This window comes from Peromyscus leucopus, chromosome 3 (assembly GCF_004664715.2).
Source record: "Peromyscus leucopus breed LL Stock chromosome 3, UCI_PerLeu_2.1, whole genome shotgun sequence".
Classification (NCBI taxonomy): domain Eukaryota; kingdom Metazoa; phylum Chordata; class Mammalia; order Rodentia; family Cricetidae; genus Peromyscus; species Peromyscus leucopus.
The window spans coordinates 67,375,485-67,394,303 of record NC_051065.1 but is presented as its reverse complement, the minus strand read 5'-3'; the positions used below and the strand labels follow the sequence as shown (position 1 = coordinate 67,394,303).

The 18,819-nt window shown below is 35.9% G+C and overlaps 1 protein-coding gene across 1 annotated transcript in view; it reads right to left on the bottom strand.

Moving 5' to 3' along the window:
• Stk31 (serine/threonine kinase 31) overlaps nt 1-18,819 on the bottom strand; it is a 78,227-nt gene that overhangs the window by 15,537 nt on the left and 43,871 nt on the right. Inside the window, 9 exon segments of the mRNA XM_028864228.2 lie at nt 3,315-3,437; nt 7,142-7,291; nt 8,498-8,584; nt 8,756-8,881; nt 9,629-9,754; nt 13,431-13,511; nt 14,477-14,578; nt 16,695-16,826; nt 17,845-17,964. Of these exon segments, the coding sequence (XP_028720061.2) occupies nt 3,315-3,437; nt 7,142-7,291; nt 8,498-8,584; nt 8,756-8,881; nt 9,629-9,754; nt 13,431-13,511; nt 14,477-14,578; nt 16,695-16,826; nt 17,845-17,964 (1,047 nt within the window).

Below are 18,819 nucleotides of genomic sequence, written 5' to 3'. Positions count from 1 at the left end.
AAACCTCTGTTCCAAGAAATTTTAAAAAAAATCTAAAAAATGGATTTTCTCCTGTGTTTTCTACTTGAAGCTTTAGAGTTTTACACTTGGATCTAATAAACATTTCTTTTAATTTTTGAGCATAGTACAAGGAATTAATCAGAGTTTATTCTCCATATATGGATATCCATTGTTCCAGTACTCCATTCACTCAAATAACTAACTGCCTTGTCAAGAATCAACTGGTCATACATGAATAAGCTCTATTTCTACTACTGTCTCTACCATTGCTTTTCAACCTGTGGGTCACAACCCTACAGGGGTTGCATATCAGATATTTATGGTTTAATACAGTAGCAAAATTAGTTATGACGTGGCAACAAAATAATTTTATTGCTGGGGGTCACCACAATATGAGGAACTATATTAAAGGGTCACAGCTTTAAAAAGGTTAAGAACCACTGCTCTATACCATTCTCATCTCTTGTACGATAATTTTGTTTGTGTGCTGACAAATAAAGCTTGCCTGGAGATCAGAGGGCAGATCTAACCACTAGTTAACTATAGAACCAGGTGGTGGTGGCACAAGCCTTTGATGCCAGCACTTAGGAGGCACAAGCCTTTGATGCCAGCACTTGGAAGGATCATGCCTTTAATCCTAGCACTAGGGAGGTGGAGACAGGAATATAAGGTGGGTAGACAGGATCTTGACCCCATTTGGTCTGAGATTTCAAAGAGGCAAGAAGACTTTAGTGCCTGGCTGCTCTGATTCTCTGATCTCCAGGCAAGCTTTATTTGTCAGAATACAAACAAAATATCACATAACACTGGTTATTTGTATGTCTAACTTCACAATAATATCAGTCTGGTTTCATAAACTATGATTTTATTGTCTTGAAATCAGATCCTACAAGCCTTCCAATTTTTGCTTTCACAAAACTCTCTTGCTATCAATCCTATACATTTTATGCAAACTGTAACATTTATTATAATGCCTGATTATTGATTTCCACACACAAAAACAACTACCAGCATTTCAGCTGAAAGTGTTTTGAGTAGAACTTTCATAAAACATCAGGTTTTCCAGTCCATAAATATAGTGTATTTTTCTATCTGTAGCTTTAATTTTTCTTAGAAATGCTTTATAGTTTTCTATTTGTCTCATATATGTTTTTATTAAACTTGTCCAAAGTTTCATATATTGGTATTTTCGTGATTTTCTATGAGTGTGTAAGGGATTGCACAGGCCCATGTGCATATATTCATCAGGTGTCTTCCTCTATTCCTCTCTTCCTTATTCCCTGAACTAGAAGCTCCCCATTCTAGCTGGAGAACCAATGATGCTGGATTTACAGGCATAGCATGAAGCCATGCTTGGCTTTTTCATGGTTCTGGGGCTTCAAACCCAAGTCCTCATTTTCCACAGTAAGCCCTCACCCTCACTGAGCTATCTCCCCAGCTACTTTCATGACTTTGTCAATTCTTTCATGGGTTTTTTTTTTCCTGCGTGCATGTATGCATGTGTAAAATGTATGCCTGGTGCCTACTGAAGTCAAAATACAAGGTCAGATCCCCTAGAATATGAGTTATTCGTGGTTTGTGAGCCAACATATGGTTTCTTGGAACCAAACTCAGGTTCTCTGCAAGAGCAAGTGTTCTTAAGCACTGAACCCTGAACCATCTCTCTGAGCCTTTTTTTTTTTTTTTTTTTTTTTGGTTTTTCATGACAGATTTTCTCTATGTAATTTTGAAGCCTGTCCTGGATCTCACTCTGTAGACCAGGCTGGCCTCAAACTCACAGAGATCCACCTGGCTCTGCCTCCCGAGTGCTGAGATTAAAGGCGTGCACCACCACCACCTGGCAAGGGCCATATTTTTATAATTTTAAATTTCCTATTTTCTACTAGTAAACAAGAAAGATAATTACATTGCAATTAAAACTGTTACTTTGATAAATACATATTAGTTCTAGAAGATTTTATGTACATTCTTGAAAATACTCTACATTGTTAATCACGTTATCTGCAAATAAACACAGCTTCCTTTCTTTGCTTTTAAATTGAATGATTCTTCCTTTTGTTCATCTGTATGGCTAGAACAGGAATTAGCAAACTATGACCTCTGTACCAAATCAATGTTGCTATCTGCTTCTGTACAAACTGTAAGCCAAAAATTGTTCTCATGTTTTTAAGTATTTAAAGGAAAATCATAGAAATGCTATTTAATAAGATATGAAAGCTACATAAAATTCAAATTCAGTGTCCATTAATAAACTATTATTGGAACAGGTCACATTCACTTGTTTATGCTTTGGTGCTACAGCAGTAGAACTCTGTACCAAGAACACATACCATGCCATAGAACCTAAGAACACAATGAGCTGACACCTTATTGTGGTGATATAGTGTACCCTAATAAAATTTACCTGAAGATCAGAGAACAAAACAAGCCACTAGATTAAACATAGAGGCCAGGCAGTGATCGAACACACCTTTAATCCTAGCACTCAGGAGGCAGAGATCTAGACTGATCCCTGTGAGGTCAAAGCCACCCTGCACTACATGAGATTGACTCAGTCTAGGAGAGAAAACAGAGCCAGACAGTGGTGGCGCACACCTTTAATCCTAGTACTTGGGAATCACAGGCCTTTAATCCCAGGAAGTGATGGCTGGGCAGAGACAGGTATATAAGGCGTGAGGAGACAGGAACTAAAGGCTTTTCGGCAGAAGCGTCCCTTTCAGCTAGAGGCTTTTTCAGCTGGAGCCTTTTGGGTGAGGGCTCAGAGGATTTCAGTCCGAGGATTCATGGAGTTGATGAGGTGAGACACAGCATTGGCTTGTTCTTTTGTCTCTCTGATCTTTCAGCATTTACCCCAATATCTGGGTGTAATTAAGTGCTTGCCACCCACGCATGAGCTCCTGAGTTATATCCACAAAACCCATGTAAAAAAGGGGGAGGTGGGGACCTGCGCCTGGTTGCACATGCCTATCATCCCAGTGTGGGGAAGGCAGACAAGCAGAACTCTGTAACTCACTGGCCAGCCAGCCTGGCCTACTTGGTAAGCTCCAGGACAATGACAGACTCTGTCTCTACAAGCCAAGTAGATGACTCCTAAGTAACTCATCCAAAGTTGGTCTCTGGCCTCTACATGCATACACACAGGTGCATGTACACGTCCACACAAACACAATACACACACATCCACACACAAATTCTACTTTTAAAAAGTACACCATTATTCTTCATCAAGAAAAATGGCTGAAAATCACTACAATCATCCCTTTACATTCTGAAACATTTGTAAATTATTGATGATTTTTTAAAAAACAACATACCCATAATAAAAGGCAGCCATAAGCATATAAGTCTGAACTTGGAGAAGGAGGTTTTCCAATTTTCAATTCAGGTGATGTCAAACTTAATCCACCAACCATCATGTTCACTGAGGCTCGCTGACTCTACAAAAACAGTATTGTAAGCATTTTAGAGACAAAACAGTTAAGGGTTTTGTGCGAGAGCCTCTATTCTCAATTTAAAGGTCTTCTGAAATATTTCATTGTCTACCTCTCAAGTATCTAATTTTCTACTCTTACAAATTTTACTTTTGTTATACTCGGATTGTAGGTGTGGACTGAAAATGAATGACTCTGGATTCTTTGATCATGGACATTGTTTTGTGTATCTTAATTTTAATCTTACATGTACACATGCATATGCATGTTGGTGGGCATGTATGCTTGTGGATGGATGGATGAGCATGTGTGCCACTGAGCATATGTGGAGGTCAGAGAACAACTTCCTGAAGAAAACCTTCACCTTCCGCCTTGCTGAAACAGGGCCTTTCTTGCTCTTTCTGCTGCTATACTACCTACTCCAGGCAAACTGCCCAGAAAGCTTCGGATTCTCCTATCCCTACCTCCCATGTCACTGAAGAAGTGCTGGGATTACAGGTGTGTGCCACTGCATCAGGCTTCCTTGACTTTTTACATGGGTTCCAGGAATCAAACTCAGGTTATCAGGCTTACATGGATAGTACTTCACCCATAAAGCCATCCTGACTACTCCTGTTTGTGTATTTTAATAAACTCACAAAGCAGTACTATTTTCTAATTCTGAGCATTCTAAATACTTTAAATTAAATTGTACAAATCACTTTCTTTTCCTCATGACCATTTTCTAAATATACCATATTCTAAGAAATCAAAGGGCAATCAATGACAAATCATGACACCTAAATTCAGTCTGCTATTAGCTGCAATTCCAACTCTCACATTTATTTGCTGTGTGGTCTTAAATTTTAAGTTTTTCATGTCTAAACTAACTTTTAAAGTGGATAAAATATCTATATTATAGAGTTGTTATAAAGATAATGTTAGTTAGCACAGTCCCTACTACATATCCCTAAGTATTAATTATACATTTTCTCCATTTACTATCTTTAACCCAACTTCTCTAAGTATAATCTAAAACCCAGCAGCTAAGGCATCAACTGGGAATGTTAAATGAAAGATTAAAATAGCATTTTGGGGAAGAGTATCAGATGACAAATTAATATAAAAAGGAGTGATTCTCAGAACAGTCACATCTACAATTGTACCAATGATATGCTCAAAAATAAACTGACAGGAATCCTTAAAATTGAGGTTAGAAGTCCTTATTTTCTTGTGTTACCTTAGTTCTCAGATAAATTAATATGGGACAATAAATGTTTCAAAAAATTAGTCAATATAAAAATCCTGTACAATCCAAGTTTGTATTAGTTTCATATTCACTTTTTCATTCTTTTGAGCTATCATATGAAATCCACAAAGACTATATATGTACAGCATTATTCTAAAACTTGTAAACAACCAAATGACCGAAGTAGCAGTGATTGACAAGGATGTATGTGAAGAAACTGAATCCTTACATAAGGCTTATGAAGATGGAAAATAGTAGGTACTTCGAAAGTTTCTCAAGAAAGGCAAACAGTAGACTTGATATATTTATTGTAAACCTACCAGAATCAATAAAATTTTCTTAAATTTTTCATGTTTTTCACTGCTAGAAATAATTTAAAATCTGATTTTTAAAAATGGCCTAAGTTTGTCTCTTGAGAAAAGAATAGTATTCTTGTTCGCAGAATCCATGGTACCTTGAATAGATTTTTCATATAGCCAAAAACAAATTTCATTTTCTTTTTTTCTTTGTTTTAGGTTTTGTTGTTGGTGGTGTTGTTTTCTTTTTTTTTTTTTTTTTGAGACAAGGTTTCTCAGAATAACCCTGGCTGTCCTGGAACTCTGTAGACGAGGCTGGCCTCAACCTCACAGAGATCCACCTGCGTTTGCCTCTGAGTGCTAGGATTAAAGGTGTGAGCCACCACCACCCAGCTACAAGTTCCATTTTCCAACAGTTTTTGGCAATAAAAACTCCAGAAGTAGTGATCCTTAAAGATTTAGATTCTCTATACTGGAGCCCTTGAAATTTAGATGGAAAAAATTCAAGCAGAATTATCTACATTAGACGTAATCTTGCATGGTAGTTGATCAAAAATTCTTGCCACTTAAGACATTTTATGACTTTTTTCTAAGCCAGTTTTGTTTGCTTACAATGTGTTTTGAGATTGTGTGAACACCAATTATAATATAAACTATCACACATCCCTATTCATGACTGTGTTACTTGTTAAGTGCTCTATCAAACACTAAGAATTTTCAATAGGAAGGAAACCGAATTATATGACTCAGTAATTCCATTCCCCAAGGCAATGAGAATGTCTGTACAAAGAACTTGTATACTAATATTCATGAAAACCTAATTCATAATAACTGAAAAAACATAAGCCTAGAGCTAGACTTGAGAATACATACTTGTAATCTCAGCATGTCAAAGGCTGAGGCAGAAGGGCACTAGGAGTTCGAGACCTGTGCTACAAACAAAGTTCAAAGCCAGCATTTACTACCCAGTGAGAGACCCTGTCTCAAGTAAACAAAAAAAATGTAAATCCAAGTATCTATCCACTGATGGAAACACACACTAAAGTTTCACATATACATATAATTAAATACATTTGGTCATAAAAAAGAATTATGTCCTTAAACATTCAACAACATACATTAACTCTGCCAACTATTTGCATAATTTTACTTTTGGGAGATTACAGAATAAGAAAATCCAGGCCGGGCGGTGGTGGCGCACGCCTTTAATCCCAGCACTCGGGAGGCAGAGCCAGGCGGATCTCTGTGAGTTCGAGGCCAGCCTGGGCTACCAAGTGAGCTCAAGGAAAGGCACAAAGCTACGCAGAGAAACCCTGTCTCGAAAAACCAAAAAAAAAAAAAAAAGAAAAAGAAAATCCAGAAGTACAAAGTATATTTCTAGTTTCCAAGGCCTGAACAGAAGCAGAAATGAAAAGTAATGGCTAATCAGTGACTACTTTGGGATGTGATAAAAATTATCTCAATTAGATAGTGGTGATCAATACACCACTTTATGAACATGCTAAAAATGTATGAACTCTATCTCAATAAAGCTGTTGTATTTTAAATGAGAATTGTTCATAGAGCCACTTATATTATATACATATTTCAAAACAACAGGCTATATATGATAAACATATACATCTTTTTTGTAAATTAAAATAAACAAAGAGGAAATTTCTCCCTTGTGATCCATCTATAATCCTAGACTGCCTACTCCACAAATACACATAAAAATATCACATTCTCTTAATTGTCTAGACTTTGTCATCTCTCTCCTATTGGGAGACAATGAAGCACCAAGTTAAAAGTCATGTAGTTGAACCTAGTTAAAACAAAAACACCCATGGTTCTCAGGCTTCTAAAAAATGTACTATATTAATAATAGCAAAGCATATATATTTAAATTTAATCTATGAAAGAAAAGAGTACAGCAGAGGGAGGTTCTTACATGTTTCCTAGCAACTGTTTCCTAATGAGAAAAATAATGATCAATATTGTCAATGCCATTCAGTAAGTCAGATTGTTTCTGTACTTACAACAAAACCACACAATGCTCATCACAATCTAGATTGTTACGGATACTATTTGTACTACATGACCCCCTTAACTAAAAGTACAGATCTTCCAATAAATTACTATATTGTGTGGAAGTGCTGAACTACTTTATTAAGTGGTTTCTGTCCAGTAAAGCTATGATATTTTACCTCAGATTTGGTGAAGTCAAAATCTCCAACAATTCCTTGTTCACGATTTAAGGCAAATACGTTGTTCTGATGAAGTGATCCATGAATTATGTTAGCACTGTGCAATGTATGCAGTCCTTGGGCAACACCTTTCATGACTTTTAAAGCTTCCTACAAATAAGTACATGTGAAAGAGATGGAGTTTCAAAAACCGACAACTCATTTTAATGGATAAATTTTGTCTCCATTAAAAGACTGTCCCAGAACTGAAGTAAAGCTTCCTTCAAATTAAGGATATATCACAGACAGAGAATTAAAGGCTAGATAAAGCTTAACTATGTGTGGTTGTTTAAATAAGAATGGCCTCAATAGGCTGATGTTTGAATACTCATCCCTATTCAGTAGACCTATGTGGGAAGGATTAGGAGGACTGACTGACCTTATTGGAAGAGGTGTGTCACCCTGGGCAGACTTGCAGGTTTCAGAAGTCATTCCCCAGTGTGCTCTCTGACTCCTCCCTTCCTTTGAAGATAGGAGCTCTCAAACTGTTCCCAACACCACGCCTTACTCTGTCATCATGTACTCTCTGGAATTTTAAGTCCAATTAAATGCTTTCTTTTATGAATTGCCTTAGTCATGGTATTCTATGACAGCAATAGAAAGTTAAGTAATATTCTATGTAACTGGTAACATCATAAGTGCTCTTTGCACATGTGCAGGCACATAAGCACGCACGCGAACACGCGCGTGCGCACACACACACACACACACCCCTCTCTAAGGCAACTTAAATAACCACCACGTAAAGCAACTAGATAAGAATAAAATAATGTTACTAACTGGGAAGAATCAGAACCTCTTTTATTACTAATTCTAAATTTATAATGATAAAAGCTAAAACTACCACTTAAAATATCGACTATTAGGCCGGGCGTTGGTGGCGCACACCTTTATCCCAGCACTTGGGAGGCAGAGCCAGGCGGATCTCTGTGAGTTCGAGGCCAGCCTGGGCTACCAAGTGAGCTCCAGGAAAGGCGCAAAGCTACACAGAGAAACCCTGTCTCGAAAAACCAAAAAAAAAAAAAAATATCAACTATTATCACAGGCAGTTACATACAGCATAGTTTAATGGTGTAAGTCTGGGCTCTGGAACCAGAAAGACCTAATTTCAAGTTTCAGTTCTATTGGATGAAAAGGTTCTGTGCAAGTCACTTAATCCTTCTCAGCCTTGTTTTCTCATATGCACAGAGCTGATGCAACAATAAAACAGAATAACACAGACCAAATATTTGTACAGGACAGCATGTAGTATTGGGTGTTTACATATTAGATGTTAGCTTCTCGTGTAATACATCCCTGAAAATGATTTTTACTTACTTCTGAAGTTAAAGGCATACTGGCTTGAATTGAGCTCAGGTTTGCCTTAGGATAGTATGGGACCATCAGGTAGGCAACAGGATCAGACTAAGAAGCAAAATAGAAAATGTAACTCAAAGTGAAAAATTCACCAATATATTTGTATTGCACAGTGATTCTATAAGGTAACTGTTGTTTTATATTAAGAAGAAAAAATTACTACTTTAAAACTTACTTGCAATAAATAATTTCTACAATAGATTAGCTTGGGAACTTTACCTTACACAGAAACAGGAATATCAATGGCAGTAATCCAGACTCTTCCTTAGCATCTCCACAAGCTCTATGATAGGAGGCTGCTCTCTGAATCACCCTGCCTTCTGTGTCAACATCCACAGAATAGCCCTGAACAACAACAAAGGTATTGGTAATTTCAACTTTAAAAATTCCATTCTAATTTATTGTTCCAACTTAAATATAAGTTATTGTAAGTTAAATTACATTTATTTTTCTATTTTAAGTACTTCATCTGCATTGAATATATTCCCAAATATGTGGCAACTAAGGCCAACTTAACTAACCTCTCAAGTTCATTCAGTTTCAGCTCATAAGAAGAAATTAAGGGGCTAGAGAGATGATTAGTGGTTAAGAGCACTTGGTGCTCTTGTGAAAGATAGGAGTTTGGCTCCCAGCACCCACATGGCGTCTCACAACTGTATGAACTCCAGTTCCATGGGATCCAGTGCTCTCTTCTAACCTCCACAGGTACCAGACATGCATATGGAACAAAGATACATATGCAGACAAAACACATAAAATGAAATTTTTAAAAATTTCAAAGAAATTAAGGAGTACAAGCTTGTGTTGGCAACATAGCTAAGCTTTCAAGAAACATCTAGAAAAACAAGAATTTTTAAAGGCTATTGAACAAAATGTAGTAAGTGTACCCAAGAAAGAAAGTCAAGTAACCCTAGTACAGGCAGTACTCTTTAGGAAAATGAGAGAAACTTTAAAGTCAAAATTAGCTCAAACACAATCACCATGCCAGTCAACTTACATATTTTAGAAAGAGTGGGTTTGTTTTATTCCCTGAAAAATAACATCACTTTCTTTTTACTTCTGAAGCTTCCATAAATCAGAACTGAAAATTACCTTTAAGAGAACCGGCTGCCCGTTAACCTCAGAGCACACCAGAGGACGCTTGCTGCTAAGTTCCTTCATGGGTTCAGTGTCAAGAAGGTCTCGCTCTAAGCTCATAGTAAGAAGACCACCAGAATTCTAGGCACAAATTTTTACTATGTTTAGACAGTCAAAAAATTCCTTAGGGCTTTCAAATCACCAACATGATTAGGGGCATACTATAAAATGCAATGAAGATCATCAACCTAACTGAAAAATACAACAAAAATGTTTAAAGTTTGGATTCTTTTTAATCCCTCGCTCTTGACTTTCTCCTGCCTACTTTGCAATTACCAGACAGTCACTGCTGTGAATTTACAACAGACTGTAGAAGTGACTGAGGTTAATAAGAAGATATGCTTGCAAGAAACTCCAATACTTACTTGAAAAACCTCATATATGCCCTAAAAAATAAAATGAAGAAGTCAAAGTGGTTAGAGAACACTAATGAAAAAATCTAAAAATTATGACTGTTGCAAAGTAATCCTGACACCTCTATTCCTACTTAGTGTTCCTAAATATGAAAATGATTTTCAAAAATTTTAATTCTACCTTTTTTTATATTTTTATATTAAAACTAGATTTTGTTTTCTTTAGTAGATTTGTTTCCTTCCTTCCTTTCTTTGATTTTTGAGACAGGGTTTCTCTGTGTAGACCTGGCTGTTCTGGAACTTGCTCTGCAGACCAGGCTGGCCTTGAATTCGGAGATCTGCCTGCCCCTGCCTCCCAGTGCTGGGATTAAAGGCATGTACCACCACCACAGAGCTTGATTTTTTTATTTTTTAATTTCATAAATGTGTACTATATTTACAGCATGCCCCCTCCCTCCAAGCCTTCCCATATCTCCCCACTCTCAAATCCATGGCCTCATTAATTTTTGTTACACACACACACAAATACAACCTGCTGAGTTCATTTAGTGTTGCTCACATATATATGTTCTTAGTGCTGAGCAGTTGATAGTGAATAACAAATTAAGGGGCTTATCCCTAGGGAAGACTAATTTTCCCTAACTTACCAGCCTTTAATTACCTGTAGCTTTTTATCTAGGGAGGGGCCTTGTGAGATTTCCTCTAGCCACATTATGATGAAACTACTACTGCCACTTTCCAAACCATTCTAATTTGTAACTGTATTCTTAGTACTTATCCTTAAACCCACCAAAGAATAAGTGTAACTCTCGTCCTTCATTAACGGGTCTTCTTTGTGCAGCAGATGAAGACCATTACAGGCACCACAACTGGTCAAATGCAAAGAGCCACTGACCATGGGGTGCCCAGCTCTAGTAGATACATCTACAACACATTTCATACACCTGAGGCTCAGGGAACAACACGGAAAGTGGGGCAGAAATTTCCTAAGAGCCCAGAGGACCAGGAAGTTTGATGCAATATGGCTTAGTCTACATATGACAGTAGCTGACCTTCCCATGAACTCTCAACAATATAGATGCCTAAACAAGACCCAAACAATGACCAAGTTTTATTGCAGTGTAGTTTTAGGAGGCAAGGTTTTAGGATTGCTTTCTAGGTCTTGTGTTGTTAATAAATTTCAGCAATACGTAATCAGTTTACAAAGGATTTCTAGGATTATACCTCAAAATCATCTTAAACATAGTAAAGTCATTGGGAGACATCCACAAACCATGATCTGAATGTCTTATACTCTTCTACAATAAATAAAATAATTTCAACTTCATATAGCTATACACACACTCAGTCACCAGACACAAGACAGTCTCTAAAGCTAGAGCTACTAGCTTCAAGGAGGAATAAACTTTTTTTTTTTTTTTTTTTTTTTTTTTTACAGTTTTGGTTTTACCATGCCTTGGTGTTTGGGGGGTTGTTGTTATTGTTTTCTCTGGGATTTGTTTTTTCGGGTTTTTTGAGACAGGATTTCTCTGTGTAGCCTTGGCTGTCCTGGAACAAGCTCTGTAGATCAGGCTGGCCTCAAACTCACAAAGATCCACCTGACTCTGCCTCTCTAGTGCTAGGATTAGTGTCGACACCACCGGCCAGCTCGTGTTTGGGTTTTTAAGACAGGCTCTCACTTGGTATCCCAGGCTATCCTGGAACTCAGTACCCAAGTCAGGCTGGCCTCAAACTGAAAGCAATCCTCATGCCTCAGGTTCCTATTATAGGAAACTATAATAGTAAGTTGTGATACCCAATTCACACAGCATTTTTAAATACAGTATGAGAAGACTTTATAATAATTATTTGAAGAACTTTTTTTTATTTTTGTGGCACAGGGAATGGAACCCACGAAACTACACTACCAACTGTGATTCACAGAAATTTAATCTTATATATTTATGAAAATAAATTCACATATTTATACAAACATTTCTTTATAGATTATGTTTTAGCTATTATCATAACTTACTAACACTTTTTTTTGAGACTGAGTCTCATGTAGCCCAGGCTGGCCTTGAACTCTGATCCTCCTGCCTCCACCTCCAAAGTACTGAGACTGCAGATGTATGCCATTACATGTATGTTATGCACTGCTGGAAAACTGAAAGAATGGTTTATGCATGCCAAGTAAGCACTATACCTACTGAATTAAATCCCTGGCTATGCATTAATGACAATCTCAATAACTAAACACAATTGGCTTCTGTATCTGTGGATTCTGCTTCCTTGTATTCAATCGTTAAGCAGAAATATTCAAAATAAAATATCTGTGCCCAAAAAAGCATATTTTTGTTATGCATTTCCCTAAACATTGTATACTGATTATTATGTAACACTTATATTTTACTAGGTATTACAAGTATTCTAGATATGATTTAAAAGTATACTGGGAAAGCAGGATATGGTCACTCAAACATGTAATCCTAGACCTCACACCAGAGTTGAAGGAGAATGACAAGTTCAAGGTTATCCCAGACTGTGTCACAAGACCCCTTCTCAAAAACAAAAAACACATATTCAAATATTCCGCCACTGTTTTTTTTTTTTAAGATTTTATTATGTATACCGTGTTCTGACTGCATATATGCCTGTACAACAGAAGAGGGCACCAGATCTCATTATAGATGGTTGCGAGCCACCACCTAAGAGCCATCTCTCCAGTTCTATTCTGCCACTTTATGTTAGGAACTTGTACATGTGGACTGTGGAACCTAAGGGGTCTGGAAAGCAATTCTAAAACCCAGAAAACAATGGTGTTTCACCTAGCTCTCTATTGCCACCAGGCAATCTAAAACACTGGGGTATAAAGACTCTCCCCAGAGAGTCAATTTCCCAATTCCTCTTTGAGTCTGAAAGCCACAGTGGTAAAATGAAGGTGAAGGGCCCACCTGGGGACCCAAGGTGGGATCCTGAGGCCTCTCCAGTCTGCCAATGGTGCACTACCAGCCCATCTCGCCATAGTGCATGTGTTAGGACCTGAAAGATGGTGAACTATGCCTGGGCAGGGCAAAGCCAGAGGAAACTCTGGTGGAAGTCCTGATGTGCATATCAGTTGTCCGACCTGGGTATAAGGGTGAAAGACTAATCCAACTATATAGTAGCTGGTTGTGATCAATTAGTTGTAAACACCACTACCCTTGGAGTCCTGCTTGCCAAGAAAACCAAACTCACATCAATATCTCTACTCTAAACTACTTGGTTTAAGATAGTCCTAAGAAAAGGTTCTAATAATCCTTTTAAATATTTATCTGGAGTATTTTCATAAAAAAGATACTACAGATGTGACATGGATATGATCTGAACATCACTGTTTTTACAGTCTCTGCATGGTGGCAACTTTCAGAGGAAACAAAGCTTACCATGTATTTAAGTAATCCGATTTCAGGGTACAGCAGAGGCAGTTCAGGGAACCATTTCTGTGTCAAGCTATTCAGCTTCTCCTAGTTAAAGAGTATTTTTATTGTAGATCAATATGTATTCAATTGTAGCATGTTGCTCTTCAGGAAATATATTACCATCTGTTTCTTATATCTAATAAGATACATAATCCTTAATTTCTACTTCTACTTCAAGAACTATGAAGCAAAACATGAGTCACTTCATATTCAAAGTAAAATAAAAATATTGTAATAATAAACTGTCATTTCTCAACTTATTAAGAACATAGTAACGTTTTAAAATAATAATTTAACTTAGGAAGAAAATCATAAAAGTCAATCCTAGAAGCCTTATTTTTATTCAAAGATTCAAAGGTATACTATAGTTACATAAATTTAGTAAATAAGTTTGACACTTAAAATATCTATTATTTGCATAATATTTTTGCTTTAAACTGTCCCTTAAACTAACTCTTCCTTAATATCTCTCAGACACAAAATGAAACTGTCTTTCCATTGTGAAAAACAGTAGACTGGCTGATTTTTCTATGGCCACAGAATTTAGGAGTAGAGTGAAAACAAAGGTACAACTACTTTCTGGCTACATCCCTCAGGTGGATCAAGCTGCTCCATTCATGTTTTTATTGCTTGGTAAGCAAAAGGGTGTTTGTGTTAATCTGTGACAATCTTTATGCCTTAAATAAACAAACAAAAAAAACTATGCAGAACTGTGTGTAATCAAGCTCAATTCTAAAAACAAGCAGGAAAAAAAACTATAAAGAAGTTGAATTTAACTTACTACTTTTACCATTGAGAACATTGTGATTTTTTTTCTTCTTTATAATAATCTGAAATTTCCATATTGGCATAACTGTCATGAATGTTGTCATATTTTATTAATTTGCAAATTCATGTAAACATTACTGTGCCAATGATACCTCTAGTATATGATTATATTAAGTCTGTGTTTTTAAATTCAAATTCCTGAGTAAAATCTAATTTAAAATTTCAGAGAGTCAAATACTTACATATTCCTCCCTCTCATGATAAATCTCCTGAAAGACACTATTGCGCAACTGAGTTATTTCTTGCTTTATTTTCTCAATTTCCGTTCCATCGTGGTCATCAGACTTTATTGGAGAGAAAGAGTGGTCAACAGGCTTACTGCACTAGATGAAAACAAGTCTTCCTCTAAAAACTAGTGTGGTTTCCGTAGTAAACCATTCTGTGTGGTTCTCATGCATCCTTCAGGACCTAGTAGTATACCCACTACACAGCAGGTCTTCTAACATTAAATAAATCAGTTTATTCTAACACTAACTTTTCCCCAAAACTAAAAAAAAGGTATTTAAATATAAAAATGTACTGCATTTGTTTTAAGTTCCTATACATTTTCATGAATGTAAAAACAACTAACTTCAATCTTTTTTTAAGAACTTTTTTTTTAACTTTATTTTATGGGTATGGGTGTGAAGATGTCAGATCCCCTGGAACTGGAATTACAGACAGTTGTGAGCAGCCATGTGGGCGCTGGGAATTGAACCTCGGACCTCTGGAAGAGCAGCCAATGCTCTTAACCACTGAGCCATCTCTTCAGCCCCTAACTTTAATCTTAAAATAAACATTAAGAACAGCAATTGAATTGAAGTCTGTGAAATGTTTACTTGAAATCAGGTTTTTAAAAGCACATACAACAAAAAGATGAGTGAATATCTAAATTATCTACTATAAGAGAAGCTATGATTCAGAAATACTCCATTATGACTTAAATGGAGTTCTAGTAAATAAGGTGCCTTAAAAGGTATGACTACATTAAAAAGCTGCATCTACAATGTCTACAGTCCTACTACAATGAACGTGCCCAATCTCGTCAGATACATTTCTCCAGAAGTTGAAAAGACTGAAAAAGACTACCTTCTCCACAGCCTAGAATACAATAAAATTAGAAACCTCTTAAACTGAAATTAGTTCTAAAACAGCTCCCATTTTGCTTCCCATTTCATGTTAAGAAGAAGAGAGAGAATCACGTTGGATGAAGACATACTTTAGATCTCTTCTGTACATAAATCAAATCCTCAAGAAAGTTCAGAGAATTATTAGTTTATTCACAAAGTTTCAAGCCTAAGAAAGTGTAGTCAAAATTAGAAAATCCTAATCCTTCCAGTTCTATTAGCATGTGAAAACAATTTTTAAAACTTGCAAGAAATATTATAATCAGTGTTAAATTAAGTTTACAAAAGAGAGTATGATCTTTAAAAATACTTTGTCACAAAATTTGACCTTTGGAAATAGGAAGACGGCTCAGTCAGTAACATGCTTGCCTTGTAAGTAAAGGACCTAAATTTAATGTCCAGGAAAAAAAAAGCTTACAGTGTGAACCTTTAATTCCTATTCTAGGGAGGCAGAAACAGGGAGTCCTTGGAGCTCAGCCTAACTGCTCCAAGCCAGTAACATACTCTCTCCAAAAACACAAAAATAAAGGTGGACAGTGCCTGAGGAATAACACCCAAGGTTGTCCTCTGACCATCATGTGCATGTGAACACACATACACATGTGTGCACACACCAAAAAAAGAGATGGAGAGAGGGAGGGAAGGAGGGAGGGAGGGAGGGAGGGAGGGAGGGAGAGAAAGAGAAAGAAAGAAAGAAAGAAAGAAAGAAAGAAAGAAAGAAAGAAAGAAAGAAAGAAAGAAAGAAAGAAAGAAAGAAAGAGAAAAGAAACCCAACCATGGGAGAATATTCTACTACCTAAATGTACAGGTTTGTATAACAAGCATTATTAACTATTCATAGGGGAAGAAGGAGTTTTAAAATTTATTCTACAACTTTTGTTACTAAAAATCAAGGCAGCAATGTAAAACATTTAATTTTTTAAATACTTAATTACATGGGACACATGTTTTCAGTATGAATGTCATTTCAAATTTATGTCCATATACACAGATAAAAAGATTAAGTACTGGGGCCTGTGAGCCAAGTTCAGTTCTTGAGACCCACATGGTAGAAAGACCTAACTCTTAAAAGTTTTTTTTTCTGACAGTGGTATAGGCACATTCATATATACATACACATACACTAAATAATGTAATGAAAGTAAGTAAATTTTTTAAAAGATAAATGTATGTAACAAAAAATATGAATACAACAGTTCTCTGGTTTTAGAGAGTATTTATATATAGCTTTATGAAAGAGTTCAACCAAAACGAGAAACAAAAACATGTTAGCTACAAGCAAATTTTTCCTTACTTCTTCCAAATTACTCTTCTCAACCAATTTCCATCTCAGTTGAGCTTTTAAGCCTTTCAAAGTCTTCTTAATGGACAGCAAGTAATCCACACTGGGGCTCTTATTTAAGCAGTCAATGATCTGATTTTTAAACTATATGAGAGAAAGAATTACCATATTTTCAAACACAGAAGACAACAGTCACTGAACATCATTATTTTGCAAGTACCTGGGTTCAGAGTAAATATTAAGAAAATTCCATAACTTTCCACAAGGCAATGCTACCAACTGATTTCCTAATTGTTCACATTTCTGTTTAGAAGAATCTCAGGTTCAGTGCTCAAAGTACCAACGCAAACTCTTCAATTCAACAGAGACATTAAATTAGACACACAGTGCCAACATGATTACAAACAAATTTTTGCTAAGGGTCTAAGCTGAAATGATCCTTCTCAAAAGTGGTTTGACAATATGTATCAAGTTTCAATAATGTTCATTCCTTTTAACTTAAAAATTATAAATTATAGGAATCTGAAAAGATACATAAAGTTATGTTTCAAAGATATGTAAAGTATTACTTCTATGGTAAAAAAAAAAGTAACTTCAACATCCAACATATGATAAGGTTAAATAACATTATATATTTATGCAATAATGAAAATCATTCAAAAGGACAGTAAAGAATCATTGATCATATGGGAAAATGTTCATAACACACTAGAAAATTATGAAAATGCCTTCAAAAATGCTCACAAGACAATGAGATGCAAAGCACATGTGTATTATAGTGGATGAATATGCCTATTCACAGGGAATACTGTGTAACTATCTCTTACACTGATAGTATTAAAAACAATGTTTTTACTTCATAACTTTCTATATATAACAAATTTCCTACAGTAAATCTGCTGCACAGAAAATGATGACAAAGGTATCTTTATATTCATAAGAAATTCAATCATTCCAAGACTCACTGAAATACATATTATCAACAAAAATCACCATTCATATTTCATAGTGAAGTCAATTATACACCAAGCAATAATGGCTATACCATTTTTCTAGAAGTACTAATAAACACACTGAATATTAAACTACTTGAGAAAAATTCAACAAATAAAAAATACAAAGTAACAATTCCTAAGACCAATAAGAAAAAGCAAAATCCAACCTCAACACTGTCCTTGTACTTGGACAGTAGGGTGGCAATGAACCTTTCCTCAGAATGGATCTTCTGCAGCACTTGACTGTAGGTACTTAAAATAATCTCCTTGTCTACAACACCTTGCTCCTAGATGAAAGAATATGGTTAAAACCTTTCATAACAATGGATAGACTTCAAAATGAAAATGTCTTTGGAAACTGCTATATCCATTTCAAATTATTTCTCAAATCTTTTTCTAGACAGAATACTGGCATCAAAGATGCTCATAGGCAAAATACTATCCTAATTATGCTATAAATTATTTCTGAAGCTGTCTGAAAGGATATCAGGGCAAGCAATATTCTAAAGTAAAAGAACAAACTTTAACAACAAACTCAACACTGTAAGTTACTTTTAGAAACTATCTCTCACCAACAACTTCTAAAATCAAGTCTTATAAAGCCAACAAAATCTATTTAATAATAAAGAACTATAGTAAATCCTAACTTATTTTAATGCATTATCAATACAATTTCAAAAAAGAAAGAAAATGGAAAGCATTACCACTGAGACTGGAAAGCAGGCTGAAAAACTGGGTAAGTATCCTAGTACACAAAGCTGAAAGGTCTAGATTACAACACCTATGCTTACTGACATGGCAATTACAGACTGGGTAAAATAAGAGGGTCCTAGTGTATGTCTGTCCAGAGTTTGCCCAGATTTTACTTCATTTTCACAATATTTAATGAGTATTTTATTAAACACACTAGGTATGTTATACTCAGAAATCAGAAAGACAATCCATGTAAAGTAGTGAGAGGTCTCCTAGAATTAAACATTAGTCTTTCTTAGTGTGAAATGTCCTATTCAAATGAAAAAAGTATCCTGTGGAAGAATCAAGACACTGAATTTTAATGGATTGGACCTTGACAGTATAACTTATTCAAGCAGGCCTATAAAGAGGAAAGGGAAGGTCAGTCTTAATTCTATCTAACAAGAGAA